The 23,995-nt window shown below is 35.1% G+C and overlaps 1 protein-coding gene across 5 annotated transcripts in view; it reads right to left on the bottom strand.

Moving 5' to 3' along the window:
* The window catches only part of eng (endoglin), a 59,372-nt gene extending 37,302 nt beyond the window's left edge, over positions 1–22,070 (bottom strand). The window contains exons 1-2 of one of the 5 annotated variants that reach the window (XR_007184700.1): positions 21,847–22,070; positions 21,239–21,369 (exon numbers count right to left, since the gene is read on the bottom strand). Coding sequence is in view for 3 of the 5 variants with exons in the window: in XM_048189499.1 (XP_048045456.1) it covers positions 21,239–21,296 (58 nt within the window). In the remaining 2 variants the exon portion in view is untranslated. Of the gene's footprint in view, positions 1–21,238; positions 21,370–21,725; positions 21,789–21,846 lie in introns of those variants that run through there. The other 4 variants (XR_007184701.1, XM_048189499.1, XM_048189498.1 and 1 more) reach the window with 4 other exon arrangements.
* Positions 22,071–23,995: the final 1,925 nt, after the last annotated feature.

Consider the following 23,995-nt stretch of genomic DNA (forward strand, 5'->3'; position numbering starts at 1 on the left):
GTGGCCCTGGGGAAAAATATCCTGCCAGCAGCTCATAAATCACCTCTAGAATAAACCACGTCCTTCCTCTGGAGGACACGGGTCAGGAGCCATCAGAGCTAAGGCATGCTAAAAAATATTTAGACCTAAATTAATTTGAATTGCATATTAAATTTCCCTCCATTTGGATTGGACAGATTTAACATAAGCACGTCGCAGAAACGACATGTGATGCACATTCATCAATCATGCATTAAATGAAACGGGGTCAGATTTCTGTAATAGCACTAATAATCTGAATGTGTTTTAAACACACAACAATCAGTTTTACATATTTATTATCAAATCCAATTTCTTTCAGTCTCAACTGAATATTGCTCATTCAACAGCTAGCCATATTTTAACCATGTTCATACTTTTTAACTGAATAAGGGTCAATGTTTAAAAAAAATGCATTTTGAAAATATGATCATTTAACAATTGTTGGGTTTTTTTAGTTCAGAAATATTACACATTTCACTTATGTATGACTGACAAATATGCATCACATTAAGTTTATGTAATCCAAATGCATGACAATGTTATGTGCAATTCAAATGCTTAAATCTTATATTTAGGCCACGACTGCAAATGTGACACTAAAAACTTGTTTGATGACTTCATTTGACAGAAAACGTGAGGAATTCGATGATTTTGATTCTGACTCCAGTAAATGATTCTTGTACTCTGTTGGAAATGTGATGCATAACGAACTGAGATAAACGTGCCAAATCAATTTCAAATGTTTTCAAATAGATCTACAGGATGACACATGCAGCATTGCTAAAGAAAACTTCACTCGACTCGACAAATCACTGTGTGAAAGAATGATCCAGCATTAGCAGAAGTCAAATGGAAAGGCTTTAAGTGCTAAATGAACAACATATATGCACAAAATTACATCTAAACGAAGCAAAATAGTGTAATTATAGGGAGAATGAAACTTTGAATCATATTACTTATTCATATGAATATGAAAAGCAGTAGCTATGAATAAAGGATCAACTGTTTTCAACACTGATAATAATCATAAATGTTACATGAGCAGCAAATCAGCATATCAGAATGATTTCTGAAGGATCATGTGACACTGAAGACTGGAGTAATGATGCTGAAAATTCAGCTTTGATCACAGGAATAAATTACACTTTACTATATATTCACATAGAAAACAGCTGATTTACATTGTAAAATTATTTCACAATTTTTACTGTATTTTTGATCAAATAACCTTGGCGAGCAGAAGAGACTCTTTCAGAAATGCTTGTCTTTAGTGACTCAGGTAAACACAACACTGCACACACTCTCTGCTCTTTTACAAAGGACAGAGTGGGAGGAAATACAGGAAGCTACAACAACTGTAAGGACAACAGGAAGTGCCATGTTTAGACGTCAAGCTGACGGTGACGGCAATCCAGGCTTTGTCTTTGTCTTAGTATGTCGAACTTATCAAGGATGTAAGAAAAGTTTGAATGGGGAAACACTGTAAATACACGGCAAATTCTTAATGAGCATCTCGCTCTTGTTTTCCAGTAAAAATATCTAAATTATTAAAAAAAAAAAAGAAAAAAAAAAAAGTGCATTAACCTGCTAAACTGCATATGATGGCACTTGAAATCATGAAATCAAAATTGACATTTTATCATTTTTGTTTTAAATTCATGTTCCTCATAATCTTGAATCCGAATGTCTTCCCCTCCATCTTGCAGCATCTCTTCTCTTCTCTGATGATGAGGGCGGGGCAACCTGTCACTCAAATGAGATCCACCAACAGCAAACCACAACCATTCAATCAATTCCCCACGGATAAAATCAAGCCCCGCCCTACATTTGTTCTTGTTTGAGAAGCGTTTGACTCGGATATATGCCTTTTTGAGTTCTTTTTGCACTGATTCAGTTAAGTTGTATTTACGTAGAATATTAAGTATGTTCAACTTGACAAATTTAATGTTGTTTGAACTTATAATTATAAAGTTTAGTTGGATTAACTTTATGAAAGTAAGGTGAACTTACTTTTTTTAATTTTCAGTACAAACGTTCACTGTAAAATATGTTTTTTGTTCACTCAACTTAACTTTTTGAGGTACCAATTTCACTAACTTAAGTTTTAATTACTTAGAATATTAAGTATGTTCAACTTGACAAATTTAATGTTGTTTGAACTTATAATTATAAAGTTTAGTTGGATTAACTTTATGAAAGTAAGGTGAACTTACTTTTTTTAAGTTTTCAGTACAAACGTTCACTGTAAAATATGTTTTTTGTTCACTCAACTTAACTTTTTGAGGTACCAATTTCACTAACTTAAGTTTTAATTACTTAGAATATTAAGTATTTCAGCTTGACATATTTAGGTAATTGTGGTTATACAGTTTAGTTAACTTTATGAAAGTAAAGTGAACTTACTTTTTTAAGTTTTCAGTACAAACGTTCACTGTAAAAAATTTTGTTCACTCAACTTTTTGAGGTACCAATTTCCTCTGACTTATTTAAGTTTTAATTACTTAGAATATTAAGTATTTTCACTTTGACAAATTTAGTTGGAATATATTTATGAAAGTAAGGTGAACTTAATTTTTTAAGTTTATATTAAAATTCTTAAAATTCAAAGTAAATACAACTTAACTGAGTCAATGTAAAAAGATAACTCAAAAAGTTAAGTTAAAGAAACTACTTTTTTTTTAAAACTGTACAAAAGATTGATAGATTTAAACATTTTAAAACCAATATGTACTGACCACCATTCTGAATATAGTCTCTCTCTCAATTTTGGTCTTTCCATCTTACTCCCATCATCCAGTCACTGAACGGCTTCATATAAAACCACACAAAACTGCTAACGAAACACACACACCAGCGTTTCTCTTTGTACATCTTCATTACGCTGTTATGATGGGCCGTCAGACAGACTGACATTCATAATGAATGACCTTACGTATATCAGTCAGACTCGTGGGACGTAACCGGTGGCGGCGCTGACCCGGAAATGCCAGAGCTTTCGCTAAGCGGTTCTGTGTTAAATGAGCTATAAGCCACGGCTTTATCTAGTTTCATCAGAAGCAGCGATGGCTCTTTCCCATGCAATGAAATGTTTAAGGCTGTTTAAGACATCCAATCGGGCCTGTTTCTCAGAGCCCAGACACAAATAATGTCCTGCCATCCATCACACCACCTCGTTTGTTATGTTCTCTGCCCTCGTGCGTGTGCGAGATGGGCTTCATCTTACATTCTGACCCTCAGGCCTTCGTCTGAAGCAACACAGACACACACATACACAAACTCGGCTGAATATCAGAGCGGCTCACAGAGGAATTGCTTAATACTGGAAAACACACACGCACAGCAGTAGGGCACCAACAGATGAGTTTCATTTCTAGCATTATGAGCCGAGAGAAGGTCACGCAGTGCTGAGGGTTTCCAGCGAAGGCTTCAAATTTTGGGAAAATGCATCAAATCAATCAAAGTAACTGTCCAGACATCACATGATCACACTGATAATACCACAGAATCATTTATTTCCTCAAGTCAGATACGGATGTTAACTCTTTCCCCGCCACCGCCAGCGTGTTTGATCATTTTCAAAAAACTTTCATGAATATTTTGTCTTGTGAATATGTAAACAGTCAATATATCAAAAGAAAGCCACTGCTTTTAAACTAAAATTATGCAAGCTTTGTTCGTTCTGTTTTATCAAAACTTAAATGTGGGTAAACTTATCCCATTTGTGTGGAAGATTCCTCCGGATGGGATTCAGAATGATGATAAAAACACAGATGGAGTAGATTGAGTCCATCAATAGCCCCAAAGCTTCACAGTCATGTATGTCTTCACAGGTTCAATGTTTCATTCAGTAACGTTAGGCCGTTTTGATTTATATGCTGTTGAATGTCTGACGATCACATTAGCTCCTTCTGGGCTGTGTTTAATTCCACTTTTAGACATAAAGAACTTTCCTAAGCACTTCTATTTGGATGTTAAAGGCATGGTTAGCGATCTCTAGAAGACATGCCGTTAGTTCCTAGTTCCCTTTCATCTTTATATGAATTTGTGGCCTAAAGGTGTACAGAGCGCCCTCCGGCTGCAAGTATGAATTGAAAACACAGTATCCAGCACTCATAGTGATGACAATAAATATTACTTCTCAGTATAGAAAATTGACATAAATATATAAGAATCCATCAATATTTCTCCAAATGTGCATGCTTTTAAGCTAAAAACCTATATGAAATGCCATAGAGGTAACATAATTGTTCAGACACTTTACATCACAGAAATACATTATATTTTAAAGGATATAATAGAATACCATTATTTTAAATTGTAATAATATTTCACAGTATTGCTGTTTATGATGAGCTGAGACATTATTACAGAGGGTTTTTTCACAGCCTACCTGACTGAAAGGCCCCATTAATATGCAAGTCATTTCAGGTCATTATTATGTGATTCTTTTGTCTTCTCAGGTGTAAATGACCCATTATTCAGGCAGATTCATGCCTCCACGCATACTGTGTTTCTTGACAAAAAGTGTCTTACAAAAACTAAATCAATATATTGTTTTATATGAAGGAGTAGGCAGCATAATTTTTACATAATTTTGAAGCAAAAACTCTAGTCTACAACCTCCAATACCCAGAAGTCTTGTGAACACAGATTTAATATACATTTTTGGCCTTATTTCAGTGACTTAAGTTTTTTGTTTTTTCAATAACCACGCATAAACGTTATTCCTTCAAAAATACAAACATGTACACACATGTTCCTCACATATTATTGTAGCCTAGTTTGTGCTGAATACAGTGTAATGACACTTTTGTCATTTATATGTTTATGAACAACTGAAAAAAGCACAAATGTCAGGGCATGTCAAAACTTCTCCAGGCCCCAAATCAGCCTCAGACTCCAGAGGGTTAAAACATGACTGACTGTGTTTACATTAATACTCACCAAGACCGGCATTTTGACATTATTCTGTGTGTGTTTGACTGTTTAAGCGCAATAAGCAGTGAAAAAGAAGGCTTTATGTGGTGCATTTTGAGTGTAAGAAGAAAAATCTGTGGTAATGAGTAAAATAATGTGCAATATGTGCAATCCCATGCCGAAATTCAAGCCCTGTAACACCAACAATATTCATCCGGAGCAAATGAAACGAGTTTGTGTGTTGACTCGCTGTCAGAGAGATGAGAGAGAGAAAGAGCTGCTGGTATCGTGTATCTATTCTGCGCAAAATGAGCATTTCAGATATTTCAGTATTGATATGTATTGAATAATCTATATTTTTGACAACACTACATTACACTTAGTTTATTATTACAGATGCATTTTCAGATGCACTACAACTGAAAAATGTATACATTATATATAAAATTCAACCCGCCACTGCTGAAATCCACCCACATTTGTCATAATGATGGAAAATCTTGTGAATAGCGGGGGAAGAGTTAAGAGTTGCACAAGCCTGTGTCTTCTCACATAATCGTTCCTTGTTTTTAAGGTCAAAGAACAGCAGACAGCAAAAGTATTGAGTCACTCCAAGAGCAATGCAGATAACGATGATGTTTTTAAGAAAGCATGTTGATCTGGCGTCCTGGAAACGCTCACTTCCGGCTCTGAGTCTCGTCAGAGGTCAAAGGCGCCAGAATCCTCTTCAACCAGCAGCCGGTTTCCTTCATATGAATAACTCCTTTACCGGTTAACCGGTCAAATGTTTCCTGTCGAGAACATAATAAGGGTTTGGGAGGATCGTCTGTGGAACGACACTGACGTGGATCAAGTCAAGTTCAGTTGAGGTTAGGGAGGGTCTGAAGGTAAAACTCATAAAACTTTCTGCAGTTTGTGTGGAAAACACCTTCACTTACATTTCCGCTACAGAAATAGATTTCAGGAAGCACATATTTTACTCTCTTGATTGGTTTCCTCAGCAGATACAAGCAGAACATGTTGTGTTTTCAGTTTAAACACTCGGTCTCATCGTTTCTTCTGAAAACTCACACATTTTAAGCAGATCTGGAGCATCTCTTGTTCATTTGTCAATCAGTTAGGCAGTTTAAAGGGAACTAGTAATGATTATGTTGCTCGTTCTTCTGAACAATGTTATTTTAGTATTATTGGTGCACTATTATATTTTTTTTACTAAGATTTTGAATCATGAAAATCTTAATGAAAATCTTAGTCTTAATAAAAAAGTTTTTCATTTTAATTTTAGTGTTGTTAAATCAAATAATAGCAAATAATCACATTTAACAAAAGTTTGTAAAAGTGTGTGTGTGTGTGTGTGTGTGTGTGTGTGTGTGTGTGTGTGTGTGTGTGTGTGTGTGTGTGTGTGTGTGTGTGTGTGTGTGTATATACACACACACACAAAAATACATACAAACTTATATGTTAGATCCGATTAATAGTGATTAATCGATTTGACAGGACTATTTAATTTTAAAGTTTTAGTAATTTTTATTAGTTTTTTTAAATGTGTATATATAGTGTATATAAGTTTTAGTTTTAGCTTATTTTGTTTGATTTATTTTGGTACTGAAATTATACTCAAATTAAATTAAACTTTTATTAGTATTTAAGTAATGCATTTTTTTTATGGTTGTAGTTTAATTATTTTTGTTTGTATTATTTATTTTAGTACTTAAAATACATGAAAATGAGAAATGCTACCATGGCAACAACATGAAATAAAAAAATTAATATTTTGGGGGATTTTATTTCAGTTAATGTTTATTTTATTTCAAGTAATGAAAATGTTTTTTATGATTTTAGTTTATTTTTTTTTTACTTTTTACTTCAAATTAAAACAAGAAATGCTGCTTTGGCAACAAGATGAAAAAGTAAGTTTATGTTTTTTTTTTTATATTGTATTTTATTTCAGTCAATGTTTATTTTATTTTAAGCAATGCATTTCTTTATTTTTTTATTTTTTATTATTATTTTTATTTTTAGTACTTAATGTAAAACGAAAATAAGAAATGCTGCTTTGGCAACAAGATGAAAAAGTAAGTTTATGTTTTTTTTTTATATTGTATTTTATTTCAGTCAATGTTTATTTTATTTTAAGCAATGCATTTCTTTATTTTTTTTATTTTTTATTTTTTATTATTATTATTTTTTTAGTATTTAATGTAAACGAAAATAAGAAATGCTGCTTTGGCAACAAGATTAATAAGTTTACAGTTTTTTTTTATATTGTATTTTATTTCAGTCAATGTTTATTTTATTTTAAGCAATGCATTTCTTTATTTTTTTATTTTTTATTTTTTATTATTATTATTTTTTTTAGTATTTAATGTAAACGAAAATAAGAAATGCTGCTTTGGCAACAAGATTAATAAGTTTACAGTTTTTTTTATATTGTATTTTATTTCAGTCAATGTTTATTTTATTTTAAGCAATGCATTTCTTTATTTTTTTATTTTTTTATTTTTCATTTTTTATTATTATTTTTTTTGTACTTAATGTAAACGAAAATAAGAAATGCTGCTTTGGCAACAAGATGAATAAGTTTACAGGTTTTTTTATTGTATTTTATTTCAGTCAATGTTTATTTTATTTTAAGCAATGCATTTCTTTATTTTTTTTATTTTTAATTTTTTATTATTATTTTTTTTTTAGTACTTAATGTAAACAAAAATAAGAAATGCTGCTTTGGCAACAAGATGAATAAGTTTACAGGTTTTTTTTATTGTATTTTATTTCAGTCAATGTTTATTTTATTTTAAGCAATGCATTTCTTTATTTTTTTATTTTTATTTTTTATTATTATTTTTTTTTAGTACTTAATGTAAACAAAAATAAGAAATGCTGCTTTGGCAACAAGATGAATAAGTTTACAGGTTTTTTTATTGTATTTTATTTCAGTCAATGTTTATTTTATTTTAAGCAATGCATTTCTTTATTTTTTTATTTTTAATTTTTTATTATTATTATTTTTTGTACTTAATGTAAACGAAAATAAGAAATGCTGCTTTGGCAACAAGATGTTTTTTTTTTTTTTTTTTTTTTTTTAAGTTACATTTGAGATGTATTTTAGTTTTAGTGTTTCAGCTGTAGACCCTACCCTCGCTTCTGAAGCGGTCAGACGGCAGGGGGAGGCGACAGGAGGCTGATGAAAGTGTTTTGCAGGCAAAGACGGAAGAGAAACGGTGAGGTGTGGATGGGGGGAGAGACAGGGAGAGGAAGAGCGGGAGAGAGGGAGGTCACAGGCTGCTCCGCACACCTATTGTCCCAGCGTTTCCTCGGCTGCAGACTGAGGCCTAACCATCCACAGGAAGACAAACAAACTCTTATCAGTGGCGCGCAGAGCCCTGCAGTGTCCCGCAGCCTCTAACCCCTGCGGCCGTCCCGCTCCCGCCACATCACAAATCCCCCCAGATTCATCTCCTTATCATCGCAGTTACGAGTCGTCATCGAGGAGCCGCTGGAAGGGTTTGCCGTGTCAGCCAAGGAGCGATTTCACCCAGACGGCTCGCCGGGATTCGTGGAGACGGCCTGTCTTTGTGTAGGTCTGTGTAAACCTCTGGGAGCCGACTGTCGGCCGTCGCATCGTGTCGAAAATAAACAGAGCAACAAACAAAGAGTGGTGCAGATTTTAAACTTTCTGCCCTGTTTCTAACCCCAGACTAGAGGACTGACCCCTCATAGAGTCATTATACATTCATTAAATAAACTATGTCAAATAATTAAGTGTGTGTGTGTGTATATATTAGTGATGCACCGATTTTTGCTCAATTTACAACCATCGGATTATCGGCTTTAGCAGGAAAAAGGCTGATATAACACACTGATGGTTTATTAATAAACTGTGTGAAGGCATTGAGCTTCATAATGACTAATCCTAGCGCTGCTGTCTGCGCTTTAATCCTAATCAAATAACAAAAGATCGCACACTATTCTTGACTAAATAACTTCTGTAACTTTCATTAGTGTAGAGGACCCCATCCGAATGATGACCAAAACTTGACTGATGTTTTATAAAGTTTATTGCATCCATTTTCACTCCAAAAAAAACACCACAAAAGCTAAACATACAGAGCACAAGAAGTGCGCATTAAACTCTCTTTCTCTCTCCACTGCATCATCAACATACAGCGAATTACTCAAAACTAACAGTAAATAAATACACACGGATCTTATGCCTTTTCGGGGGTGCTTAATAAACTGGCAAACTTTAAATCTGCAAAATATCTCTGAAGAATAGTGATTGAACGATTCGTTCATTTTGAACGAATCTTTAATGTGACTCGGGAAGAACGAGTCGTCTCGGGGGGTGATTCGTTCAGTCGCGCATGTGCAATATTCTACAGGTTCTGTACGGCTAGTAGTAGTTCACCTGATGATTCAATTGATTAGTTCATTTCATGAGTCTTTCGGGTTTTGAGTCGTTCCTTAATCACGTGACAGACCCATACGCTATGCTGTGTGACCCAAGCACATTATATTTATTAGTAAATAACGTTAACTCTCCAGTTTTGTTTGAGTTTGTGTTACAACTGTTAAAGCTGAAGTTATCATAACCTTGATGTTTTAAACTAACATTAATAATTCAAATTCAAAATGTTATTTGCTTTTAATTTATGTCATTATGTCCTTTTTGAGCAATCTTCTTATATTAGACCAATATGTCAAGTCTGCCTAGGAAAAGCAATTATTATAACAGCAAACTCAAAATTGGAGTAAAAATGAACAAACTAGGCTATAAATACTTTGTATTGTAGGCTTGGATTATTATATTATTATATAGCCTAGTGTTTATTTACAGATAGACAGTCAAAAAGATAAATTAATCAATATTTTATTTATAACAGGGCTTTATTTATTTATAATAACACACCACAGATCCTCAAGAAACAGTAACAAAAACAGTGACAGAAATGTCAGATATAGTGTATGGGTCTGTTACGTGATTAAGGAACGACTCAAAACCCGAAAGACTCATGAAATGAACTAATCAATTCTCTTTCCGGCTCAGAATGCACTGGTTTAGCATGGGACTGCCTGTCACGTCATTAAGGAATGACTTAAACCCGAAGACTTGTCAGACAAGAGGTGAGGTGAGCTTAATCAGCTTGTCATAAGACTCAGGTAAAGAATTAATCATTTCTGAATCTTATAGCATTGTAGTTTTGTATTGTTTGTAGTGGGATCAGCGTTTGCATAAGTAGTAGATGTGTTGGGGAAGTAACACGTAACATTTTAATTACATTTTGCTAAAATGAACGAAATGACTCGAAAAAAGATTCGTTCATTTTGTTGAACGAGACTCAAAAGTCCGAGTCAGTAAAATGATCCGAACTTCCCATCACTACTGAAGAACTGCATGTTTTATAGCTCCATAGACTAGAACACCCGTCAAAATAAGAGTCCCGCTTTAGTAAAGGAGATCTCGTACATATTTAAACTTAAAAAAATATTAAAATGTATACAAAAACTAATTAAGTCCAATAAAGTCTGTTACAATAAAGGATTAATATGTATTTAATTTATATAGTGAAGAATATGCATTTGGTTACTTTATTTCTGTACCTAAAAAATATTAAAAAGCACTGTTTATTTCATATATATATATATATATATATATATATATATATATATATATATATATTTGTTAATTTGTCTTTTTGTCAGCCTGCTGAATGTAAAATGGATCCAATCGATGTTCATTAGATATTATGTGATGATGCAGTAATAAACCTGCTAGTATATTTTAATGCAAGTGTTTTTGAACTTTGCTTATTTAAAACATGATCAAAATACTATCTATTTTGATGACAACATTTCAAATAAGAGAGGAAGAGACAAATATCGGTATCGGCCCCAAAAAATCATATGGGTGCATCCTTAATAAATGCAAATGAGTGTATATATATATATACACACACTCACACAAATAAAGATAGCTTAAAGCAATTAAAAGAGGTAACAGATCTCAAAGAAAGAGGAAGATTATTCCAGCTTTATACTGAAATGACCTTCACTGAAACTTTTAGGAACAAGAAAAAAGTGAATAAAAAGATCTATATGGGGTCAGAAATAAGCACATTTAAAAATAAACAGAAGCCAATGAAATTTTCTTCTAAACAATTCATACATATGACAATGATGAGTACGATATGGACACCTTAACACAAATCTGCACAAAGAAATATAAACAACATTAAGAGGCTTAAGATAAATGTCAAAGGACAATATCAGCATAATCAATAAGAGATAATATTAACTGAGAAACAGTTATTTTCCTGACTTGAAATGCCAAAAAATTAATTGACCGATAAAGTAAATGCAAACAACAAAATGTTCAATACGGGGCTTAAAAGTTCAGGGTCAATCCAAAGTCCAACATACTTAAATAAATCGACATTATCAAGAGATAAACCATCATCAAAAATAATATTCAAATCAAAAGGAGAAGACCAAACATCATTCTTGTTCAACATAAGCATATTGCTATGAAGCAAGTTAAAATCAGATTGTAAAGAATCCTGAATTTGTAGCAAATCAGAATAACAGTGTTGACAGCATGAAAATGTACAGAACAATTTGAACTTATTTGAGGTAAATCAATAATAAAGATAGAAAAAAAGTAATGGTCCCAGAGTATAACCTTGAGGAACACCTTTTTCAACAATTATATAATCAGACTGAAATCCCTGGAAAACACACTGACGCCTGTTATGAAGATAAGAAGAGCATTTCTAGTTCCACCAATAGAATACAGATTATCAAGAAGAAGGATTGACCATATCAAAAGCCTTTGAGAGATCAGAGTCAGGGAGATGAGAAGATGATGTGCAAGTTTTTCTTATTTTGTTTAAAGATAATATTTTTTTCATTTCATACTGCCCTTTGGAAGCTACAAAACATACTTGCATGTTTCCCAGAAGACAAAAAAAGTACAATTTATCCTGTTCATCCAATTCAAAAAGTTTTCACCCCTCGGCTCTTAATGCATCGTGTTTCTTTCTGGAGCATCGGCGAATGTTTGAACCTTTTTTAACAGTTGTGTTTGAGTGAAGATGGATCTCAAAATCATTCAGTCACTGCTGGAAAGGGTTCAAATATGTAAAAGTTGCTGGAAAACTAAAGAATCTGCAGGAGCTGGAGGATTTTTCTGAAGAACAGAGCTCAGTTTAACTGCTCAGAACAAACAAGAGACTCATGAACAACCATCACAAAACATAAAAACATACATGGCAACCCCACCACCTCTATCAGATCTGTACAATATATATATATGGTTTATATATACGTATACTGTCGAGGTGTTTAATCTACAGAGGGTCTTAATAACCTTCAGACTTCAAATCCCTTCAACACACTCAGACTACAGAAGGCCTATAAGACCTTCAGACTTCAAACGAACCTTCAAACCGTTTTAAACTTCACGGCAAGGCTGTGTCGAGCCACACTGAAAAAAGAGACTGTTTTTTTTTTCTAGTTAGTCATTTTCTGTCCGTGAGGCTGGAGCACAATAGCTGTCCACCCCTGACACGTGCTTTCTTCCTCTGCTAAAAAATAAAAGCTGCTTCAGCCCTCTGTAAATGCTATTTAAATACTTGCATTTGCTTGCAGATTTTACTGCATTTGCTGGCATTTTCTTCTCGAAAGCGAGTTTGCAAGTTCTCTTCCAAGTTTCATGCTTTCTCTGATTCAGGTTTTTGGATATTAGGCAATCCATTATAATTACAGGTGCACACACATACAAACACACACACAAAACAAGGCTTCTGCAGATATTCCACGCTAACATGCAAACTACACACGCATAAATAAGCAAATAATGAGATGTTTCTGATGCACCTCACAGAGAGTCGATCTATCTTCTCTGCCTTAATTAGTGTGGCGACTCGGGGAGGAAAGGCTCATTTAGTGGAGGCTGTTCGCCGGTTCCTCCGAGCAGATGGAAGCGACCCGGTCTCGGCGCACAGGAGGGGCTTCTAATCACTCAAATCTGATGTAGCTTCACACAACATATGCTTCCCAAAGCATCGACAGATACTGCAGATATCCCTCCGGCGCTCCTGGAGAAGCTGCTAATGACTTTGACCCAACTCAGATTCACGGACGGGCTTATTGGTCGCCACCGTCTTGGCAGTAAATGATAAGATAATTAGCAGCGAATGTGAAAAATGCAGAATACGATAAGTGATGTTTGAGTGTGCAGTTTGCTCCTCAATAAGGTGATGATGATAAACGACTTTATGCACATGTTCTTATTCAGTTCTGCTGATGCTTTTTTTTCTTAAACATTCCTCTTAGTTGGTCGTCATAGACAGGCAGTCGCTATATTATTCTGTTGAGCTGATGCGAGGTCAGTGTATGGGTCGGACGGGCGGTGATAACGCAGCTCTTATCAGTGGTGGTGCGGTCGCCGTTGGCAGTGCTAGGTTTCAGAGAGTTGTAGTTTATCTCTGTCTGACACTAATGAGCCATTCATGAGTCACGCTACGGCCGGTCGGCTCGAGAGACCCGAAGCTGCGGTCCCAGAGACACGACACGTCCAGAGGGACCCGGGACAGACCGAGAGACAGACAAACACAGAGACGCCACCCACAACGAGGGTTGAATGTCCCAGTCCAGAGTTTATCTGCAGCACTTCAGAGATTACAAAGAGATGAAGAGTTACGGCTGCGGTAATATGAAGTCAACATGAAACCATCATTCAAATCGCTGGCGATCAAAAGCAAGAATCAAAAGTGAAAGTAAAGACCTTTATAAGATTTCTGTGTTCTTTCGAACTTCCTACACTCTAAAAAATGCTGGGTTAAAAACAACCCAAGTTGGGTTGAAAATGGACAAACCCAGCGGTTGGGTTAAATGTTTGCTCAACCTGCTGGGTAGTTTTATTTAAACCAACTATTGTTTAAAAATTGCTATATGGCTAGCTTAAAATGAACCCAAAATAGTTGGGAAATTAAAAACCAGATGCAATTAGAGGCAACAATAATAGACAAAAGGTGAATGTTTATTAATAAGCTTTAATATTTTATTAATATAAATGTAATAGGTTAATAGTTTATTAATATAAATGTATTAATAAGCAATTTAATAAATGTTTATTGTTTAATAATTACTCATTGAACATTAATAAATGTTCATTTCCAACATACTTTGGGTTAATTTTAATTAAGCAATACAGTAATTTTTAAACAATTGTTGAGTTAAATAAAACTACCCAGCAGGTTGGGCAAACATTTAACCCAGCCGCTGGGTTAAAACAACCCAATCGCTGGGTTTGTCCATTTTCAACCCAACTTGGGTTGTTTTTAACCCAGCATTTTTTATCAAAGATAAATAAAATGCATCACGGTTTCCACACGGTTTTCAGCATTGATAATAATCTTAAATGTCTCTTGAGCAGCAAATCATCATATTAGAATGATTTCTGAAGGATCATGTGACACTGAAGACTGGAGTAATGATGCTGAAAATTCACTGTAATAAATTACAGTATTTTATATATTCGCACAGAAAACAGCTACTTTAAATCATAATAATATTACTCAATTTTACTGTTTTTTTCTGTATTTATGATCAAATAAAAGCAGTCTTGGTAAGCAGAAGAGACTTTTCTTTAAAAACAGTAAAAAGAAAATCTCAAATCAGCTCTGCTCAATCTCTGCTCTCGATTCCTTCACAAATATTCAAGTCAAGGCAGATTGTTTGGACCAATGAAACTTTCATTTTTGAAATATATCTAGTTATAATGCCAGAACTTGCTTCGGTTGCACTTTATTTTGAAGATCCATTTTAGACATTCTACTAATTATAAGTAACTTTGTCAACAAACTCTCATTAGAGTATTAGTAAACTGTCAGGTTAGTAGAATAATAGTCAGTAGAATATCAAAATAAAGTGTTAGCAGATATTAAGGAGAGAGTCTACTAATAGTTTAGTTTATTTATTTATATTGCACAGTCACTGACCATTGTGCTGTACAAACATTTTAACAAACAATATAAAAACAACACCAATCAAAACAATAAAATAGCATACAAAGACATATTAGATACAGAGAAACAAGCCCCTTCTCTAAAGGGAAAGTTTTAAGTTTGTGTAGTGATTACTCTAACCGATAACATTTGGCTATTCCACAATTTGGTGCCGACTATGGCAAAAGCCCGGTCTTCCCTTTCTTTTTAACCCTGATCTGGGAACCTTCAACAGATTCTGATTTGATGACCTTAAACATCCAGCAGATATGTAACAGTCACAAACAGACGGGGGTAATATGCTCATGTTTACGTGTGCCAGTGAGAAGTCTCGCAGCTGGATTTTGGACTATTTGCAAGCGGTTCATATAATACCTATATAAACTGAATTGCAATAGTCTAGACAAGAAGATATAAATGCATGTATTATTCTCTTGAGCTTTTAAACTTTAGCCAGTATTTTCAGCTGGAAAAAGCACTATTTGACTACTGTATTTACCTGCATATCAAATGATCAAGTTTTTAACATATGGCTTTACATGAGCTGCCAGAGACAGCTAACGGTCCAAACACAATTGCCTCAATCTTGAGATTTAGAAAAAATGATTGGACATCCATGCCTTAATGTCTGACAAACAAGCAGTTAAAGCACTTAGACCAGCACTGTCATTATGCTTAATGGGCACATATATCTGCATAACAATGAAATAATACTTTAACCCAAAGGGAGCATATATAATGGAAACAAAATGGGGCCAAGAATAGACCCTTGGGGTACCTCGCAGGTCAAACGTGATTTGGAGGATAAACATCCATTTATATAGACAGAAAAAGTTCTATTGTTTAAATAAGTTTTGAACCAATTCAATGCATGAATGCTTGAATATCTGTACAATGTTTAAGAGGAGAAATAAGAATATCATGAGGCTGCACTCAAATCCAACAGCAGAAGAACTGCAGAGATCCCAGAACCAACAGATTATAAACTATCATTTAAGAGCAGATTCTGTACTGTGATGTTTCCTAAAACCAGGCTGAAAAGATTCAAAGACTCAATTTGAGATGCAATAACTTGACAGAAACTACATTCTCAAGGATTTATGTAATAAAAGGTCAAATAGAAATTGGCTTAAAATTCGAGAGAACTGTCACATCAAGGTTTGACTTTTTCAACAGAGATTTAACAACAGAATGCTTTAAATATTCTGGAACAAATCCTACAGGAAGACTCTTATTCATTATTGATAGGATAAAAGGCCCAAGGACATCAAAAAGGATAAGTATGTGCGCTGGAATAATCTCAGTTACAGATATGGTTAGTTTTAGCTTCATAACCAGTTCATGACGAGAGTTTATAGAGATTAAAAGGCATTAAAAGATGAAGTAAAAACTGGAAGAGAGGAGGGATCATAGTTTATTGGGACAATAAGCTGTCTAACGTCACGTATCTTGTTTGATAATTTGTTAATGAAGTACGTAATATCTCTAAAGACACATGCAACTCTTTTTTTCCACTTCCGTTTTGCGCTCCAACATACTCGTGTATCATTATTAAGCCACTTTTCTGCCTTAGGTTTTAGTTGCATTCTCTGAAATGGAGCAATAGAGTCTAGTTAAGTAAAATAAGTTGCTGTTCAGCATCTACATTATTTGAGGGACAGTCAAGAGAGACCAGCTGACACGCCTCATCAAAACGGGAAGTGAAATCCTCACTTAAAGTAGAGCTAAACATACGCAATTAAATAATAGGCTTCTTGTCTGAAATAGAACAGGTTTGTGATCCGAAAAACTTTTCGTAAAAAGATCGTAAACAGTGACACCATATAACAAAATAAGATCAAGTGTATGGCCGAGTAAGTGTGCAGGCCCCGTAACCACTTGAATTAAGTCAATAAGACTGATAAACTCTTTAGCCAGCGGATTTGTATCACAGCAGACATGAATATTAAAATCACCGACAATCAAAAGTCTATCAAACTGTATAGCAAACTCATTTATAAAGACTTTGTTTGGCTTTGGAGGACGGTATACAACAGCAATCGCTAAGTTTTTGTCCCTTTTTGGATGAAATAACAGTACCTCAAAACTGGAGAAAATCTCTGACTTTAAAGTGAAGCAGCTTTTACAGTTTTTCAAAGTGTTTTTCAAAGTGTTACTTGAGGCCCACTCAGTGAACCCAATCACTCATGTACCGAATCTTCAGACAAAGGGCCCTATTTTAACAATCTAAGCACATGGTCTGAAGCGCACGGCGTAGGTGCACTTAGGGCGTCTTCGAATCCACTTTAGCTAGTTTAACAATGAAAAAATGGTCAGTACGCCAGGAGAATAGTCCAAGCTAGTCTCTTAATGAGTCATGTGTGTGTTTTGGGCATAACGTGCAATAAACCAATAAGAGTGTCATCTCCCATTCCCGCACTATGGCGGATTCGCTATTTGCATGGCGATATATAGACTACCTCAACCCAAGTCAGTTTAAATATGTGTGTATTGCCACGATTGGTCAAATAATTAGCCAATTTCATTCGTCATTACTGATACATGCAATGATTATCCATTATGACATGTAGGCATTTTTATCTTTATGCACACAATAATAATCTTTTACATTGTAATCCTTTTATTTTTAATATTTGGCATGTTCGTGTGCTGCTGCACATCCCTGCGTGTGTATGTGCATTGTGCACCAGCATATAGGCGCATATTACTAACACACCCTTTAAGTAACAATAAATTACTGCGCCATTGACTTTAGACCAGGTTTTTGTCATTTTCAGTTGCCTAAAAATAGCAACACGCCAACAATGCACCTGAACACACCTCGTTTTCAGACCAGCACACCCATGGGCGCACACATGGGCATTTAAACAACGTTAAACAACGTAAACAACGCGCTGGATGTGAAAAAGATAACTGCGTCAGGCTGAAACTAGCAAAAAACACTTGCGTCACGCCTGACATCGTATTGCGCCGGGTGTATGATACGGTCCTTACTCTGCAAAACTACAAGCACATTATTTGCTTTACACTCAGTTTGCTATTGTAAAACAAACTTGTTTTTGTCTCTATAGACACATCACTCAAAACTAGCAGCTCTTGTGTTTCATTTGGGAAACACTGCCATTTAAATACCAAACTAATTTCCCGATTATGTGTGTTTTGAGAAAGAGAAATTATTTTTACCCTCTTGCATTTATAATTGCACACTGAGTGTTTTCAGTCTCTTAGTTTTGCAAACTTGGTCTGAAGATTCGGTACATGTGTGAGTGAATGATTTCACTGAGTGGGGCTCAAGTACCACTTTTAGTGTGTAAACAATTTGAAAAAGCTGTAAATTGTGCTGTAAAGCAGCTCTAACAAGCCAAAAGTGTCATTATATCACTCAAGTAATATTCGTCAGTTGTGCATGCATACTGTATATACAGTGTATTTGTGAATATGCATGTATGTGTGAGTGCTATGACAAACTCCTATACTCTCCACTGCACTTTGAACATGCAAAAGACACGAAAGAGTAGTGCTTTACACTTTTCACATCTGTGTGTAGTTATGTGGCTAATCATTTGATGTTTGTGTGTAGAGTTACTACACAAACATGCCATATTTAGAAGAGCTAAAATAGTTTTGAATGCAGTGTTTGCTTTTGAAAGATACGTGTGATGTTTTCCATGTTGTGTGTGTGTTTTGTGTGTAGTTTTTGAGAAACTGAGCCACAGTTTCAAAAACTGTGTAAGCATTTTGAAAGAAACTGTAAGACTGTGTAAGCATTTTGAAAGAAACTGTAAGACTGTGTAAGCATTTTGAAAGAAACTGTAAGAACGCATGCTAAACCGTCACCCTTCTCATGTTGTCCTTGGACAGTTTAAAAAAAGTACAGTTTGAAGGCACAAGTTCAACTCACATCCAGTCTCAGTCACAAATAAAAATCCAGAATGTTGGATTTAAAAAAAAAGCAATGTAAAATAAACATCTTATTTACCAACAATCGAGCATTTGTAATTTATTTCACTCTAATGACTGCAAGTTAACATGTAGATGCAAAGGTACTTATAGTAATAGTATTGAAAAAAGGTGATACCCTTAATTCAGATCATCCTCTAGAGTTTAAAAGTGAGGAGAATAAATTGGATGGATATGTTGTGTGTGGCCTAATTTGAGGATTGTGTGTGTTTCGCTGATGTTTTGTCTCATCTTAATAAGATCTTCTTGTTCACACTTCTCTCCAGCAGAAGCTTTCCAACAGCTTCCAGTCTGTACAAAAATGTGCTAATTGAGCACACAAGGCAAATTCAAACATTTGAGAAACGAAAGCGTTTTATCCAGCAAATCTCAAGTACAACCAGAAGAATGAGGGGGGAAGAAAAGCTCGCAGTCAGAGGAGGAAAAAAACAGATTGTTAATTGCGAGCGCGAGATAGAAATCGGTCTCCATGCGGTCGCGTCACCGGGTCTCAATGCCACCCAGACCAGCCGGCGGTCCTTCAGCGGGCGGAAGTGCCTCATTTAAACGCTACACGCCATATTTAACACGGGGATTTTTCCTGTTACGATCATTGTGCTTATTCACTGAGGTACCGTCTGTCTCTCCCTGTCTGTGCTGCTAAAGTAACGATGACTGTAAGATCAGGTAGTTACATAATGCTCCTCTTCCTGAGGATGTCACTTGTTTTCCATTGGTTTACAGTCACTAACATCCACACAAGCCGTCTTGAGCACTTCCCCGCTGACCAGAAGTGACTAAAGACCCTCTCTGACCACAAACACACCGACTTTGTTTCCTAATCTACGATTTGTTTCATATTGAGCTGAAATGAACTTGTTTCGTAACTGAATCAACACTGAATTGATCTGAATAATGACACTAATTGTCTCATATTTGATAACAAGTTTGGGAAACACTTTATTTTACGGTGTCATTTTTACATATGTTACATGCAGTTACTATAGTAATAACTATAAATTATGCATAATTGCATGCAACTAACCCAAAACCAAGCCAAAACCATAATCCTAACCCTATAGTAAGTACATGTAGTTACTTAATATTACTCAGTACTTAAATGTATAATTACACTGTAACAAAGACACCTTAAAATAAAGTGTAACCGAAGTTTGCATCACTGACTCTATTATATTAATGCTTTGAATCTGTATTGTATACAGTTTTATAAAAAAAAAATAAAGATGAATTGACTGTCTTAAGAGTGAAACATTAAAAACACTATGTAAAAAAACTGCTGAGCAGAGCTGTTTCCAGTAAAATGCAAAGTGAAAGTACAAGTAAAGCACTCATGACACACAGTACAGTACACACTATCATTCAAACATGCAGTATAAATCAGTGTCTCTCAAGCTTCATGTCTTCTCACTTATGCATCTGATCACTGTTTATTCCCAACACATATTGAGCATCACCCAACAAAAACATACTTTACATTAGATGGCCTTAACTACTATGTACTTACATCAAAACATAAGTACTTATTGTGTTCATATTGTAATGCAAAACACTTGTGCTGCTATTGAGGTGGATACGGGTAAGGTTTGGGACAGGTGTGGTGGTTTAAGGGTGGGTTAGCATAATTGTAATTACAGAAATTAATTACAGATGCAATTACATGCAGGCATTTTTAAAACATAAGTACAATGAAAAAACATGTATGTACACAATAAGTGCACTGTATCAAGTGATTCATTTAAATGTAATTACATAGTAGTTAAGGCCACCAAATATAAAGTGGGACCAAACGTTCACATTAAAACAGAAAAACCTTATTTCGGAATGTTCTCTGAAGGTTCAATAGTTTTTTCAAAGGAACATTCCATTTTGCAAACATTACGTAATTGTTACTTTTGAATGTTCTATAAAACAATTTGTAACATTTAAAGAAACAAACATTCTGAGAATGTTATTAAACCCAGATAACTTTTGTTCATAACTTCTAGCTCTGAGAACGTTCTCTGTTAGCTGGATAGTGACCAACACAAAACACCTGTAAAAACAAACACACTGGACTGACTCAGTCTCAATGCATCAAAGGGTTTCAAAAGTCACAATCAAGAATCCATCCTTCACTCATCTCACATGTGTTGCCTTTACAATTTTAAACCTGACAGCCCAGTATACAAAGGTTAAATTGGCATTAGATATCCAATGGCTCTTTGCTTCGACATTTGAGGACACAATCTATATAAAAACACCAGCACGTCTCAGTATCATAACAGTTTTCATTTTAACAAATTGCCATTACATGTGTGCTATACGTACTGATATATTAATACATCAGCTCTTACCTGAAGCTGCGGTTCTCAGACACAGAAGAACAGCGATAAGACATGTGATGCTCTTCATGTTCAGTGTTCTGATGGACTCGACTCGCTGAGATTTCAGGGCAGTGACCAGAATATTCCAAACTCAAAACTTCCTGAGAGAGAAATCAACATTACAATCTCTATAGCACTGGTTGCATATATATCAATTGCTTGAGTTAGGGATATTCAGACACTTTTACACTTATTAATATAGTCTGTAACATACATATTCAGACACTTTTACACTTATTAATATAGTCTGTAACATACATATTTTTTTTTTTACAATATAACTTCTTCTGTACTGTTTTTATGTTTAAATATGCCTGTCTGTTAACTTTAAATGAGCTGAATAACTTAATTAACAACTAATGTAAATAATATTCCTGATGTAAATAGACATTCATGGTTTGAAGTCTCAATTAACTTGACTTAGAGTAATCCTGAGACAGTTGATCAGATACTGAACTGTACTGCTTTCAATCAAGTTGTTTAAAGTTCATTGCAGCGCATCTAGAAAGTTATCATAGAGCGAGCAGATGAGCGCAAAGACTTCTATGATCCCAAACAAACGCGAGAAAGAGTTTTACCTTGCGCTGGAAACTCCGCACGGGCGCGCGCACAGTGAGCAGCTCCTCCAGTGATCCGGCAGATCCAGCGGTCAGTCGGTCCAGCTGAACCCCGGCACTGACGTCATCACACTGACCCTCCCACAGCCACACACAGCCTCATTGCTGTGCACAAATCACCATATATATGGAGTGATGATCACATGCATTATACATAGACTAATCAATGATTATCAGATGAACTGATTGATGAAGATGAAGAGGATTGTTGGGCATGCGCAGAAGTTCTCACTGACTAAATGCTGCATGTTTCTCTAATGAATCGCCCTCTTCAGGCGCAACACAGTTATTGACACTGATTATCTGTTCAGTGCAAAACTCATTTCCCTGCGAAATTATCAATTATGCTACAAAAATATACTGCGCAGATATAAAGAAATTGTTGTTCTGAATTTATTAGAGTAGTCTATCTATCTATCTATCTATTCAATACAATTCACATTTATAGCGCTTTTCACAATTCATATCTTTTCAAAGCAGCTTTACAGAAAATGCATGTCAACATATACACGAGTGATCTGTTATCAGAGGCGACTCTGTGCAAGTTATGTAATTTCAGAAATGTACATATACAAATCATGCAGTTAGCTAACAATCTATTAATTTAAACAATGTAGAAACAATGAGCTCGTTGAAGTAATGAATACATGTTAACAAATGATTAGGATATATAGAAAAATTTGCATTGGTGCATGTTGATCCAGAGTTTGTGTCATCTTAAGTCCTCAGGTGTTGGGTCATCTCTTGGTCATCTGATGTCTTCATAAGAGACTGGATCCAAACCGGAGCTTACATGCTGTTCATAACATTAACCAAAGATAATCATGTGCATTTAATCTGATATAACTGGAGTACAAGGATATTGCTTGGCTAAAGAGATGCGTCTTTAATCTAGATTTAAACTGGGAGATTGAGTCTGAACGGAGACAACATTATCAGGAAGGCTATTTCAGATTTCTGGAGCCAAATGTGAAAACGCTCTCCCTCCTTTAGTGGACTTCATAGGTCCAACCAGAAGTCCAGAGTTTTGTGATCTTAAAGAGCGTGAAGGATTGTAGGGTGATAGAAGATCGGTTAAGTACACAGCTAAACCATTTAGAGCCTTATAGGTCATTAGCAATACATTATAATCGATACGGAACTTGATGGGTAACTAGAGTTGCTTTCGTCAACGAAAATTATGACTAAATATCGTCGTCAACGAACCTTTATCACGTGACGAAAACGAGACGAGACGCAACGTAAATGCTGGTCATGTGACGATGACGATAATTAAATGTAAAATGCAATATTGTTGACCAATAAAAACGAGACTAAATGTGGATTACAAAATAAAAACTATGTTAAAATGTCTCTTCATTTTCATTAACCAAAACGAGACGAGACGAAATGTTATAACGTTTCGTCTCGTTTAGTCGCGTTATTATTATTATTTTGCAGTATTTCTGTTTCCTGTGTCTCACTTCAGGGGCTGCATCAGGTCGCACTGCGCAGACGCAGTCGACGTCACTTCCTCTGACATAGAGAAAGGGACCGATATGTAGGTAAATATGTAGATTTCACGTGGTCATAACTTAATGAAAGATGCACAGGTCATAGAAAAAGCACACCATTATTTAAAGCCGATTCTCACGATTAAAATGAATCCAAAATCAACATAATATATTGCGTTGATCACAAGATATTAATCATGGAATGATTTAACATACTTGGCTAAAAACATGTCTCTCATCTTTCCGGGATGCAGTGTGTATCCAATGATCCCGGACCCATCCATGTTCGTTTTCCAACGTGGAATAACACAAAATAGGTATCATCTTAAAGCTTAGAAACTCAGCTTTTTAATGCATCTAACCATTTCGAAAAACTCCCAACGAGTGCTGAGAAGTGCTTCTAAACCAGAGTTTACCGCCCATCTAGCTGCGAAAAAATTAATAACACTTTATCACCACACAATTTGAACCAGATGCACCTCACATGCAGGAGAGCATCTCCAAAAAATAATGAGTTATTACATGTCAAATAAAAGAATGAAAAATTATAAAAAGAAAATATGAATTTTTTTTTTTTTGTCTTTTATCAGCAGTTTTTCAGCATGAAAATGTCCAAA

Source organism: Megalobrama amblycephala, linkage group LG4 (assembly GCF_018812025.1).
Source record: "Megalobrama amblycephala isolate DHTTF-2021 linkage group LG4, ASM1881202v1, whole genome shotgun sequence".
Taxonomy (NCBI): Eukaryota; Metazoa; Chordata; class Actinopteri; order Cypriniformes; family Xenocyprididae; genus Megalobrama; species Megalobrama amblycephala.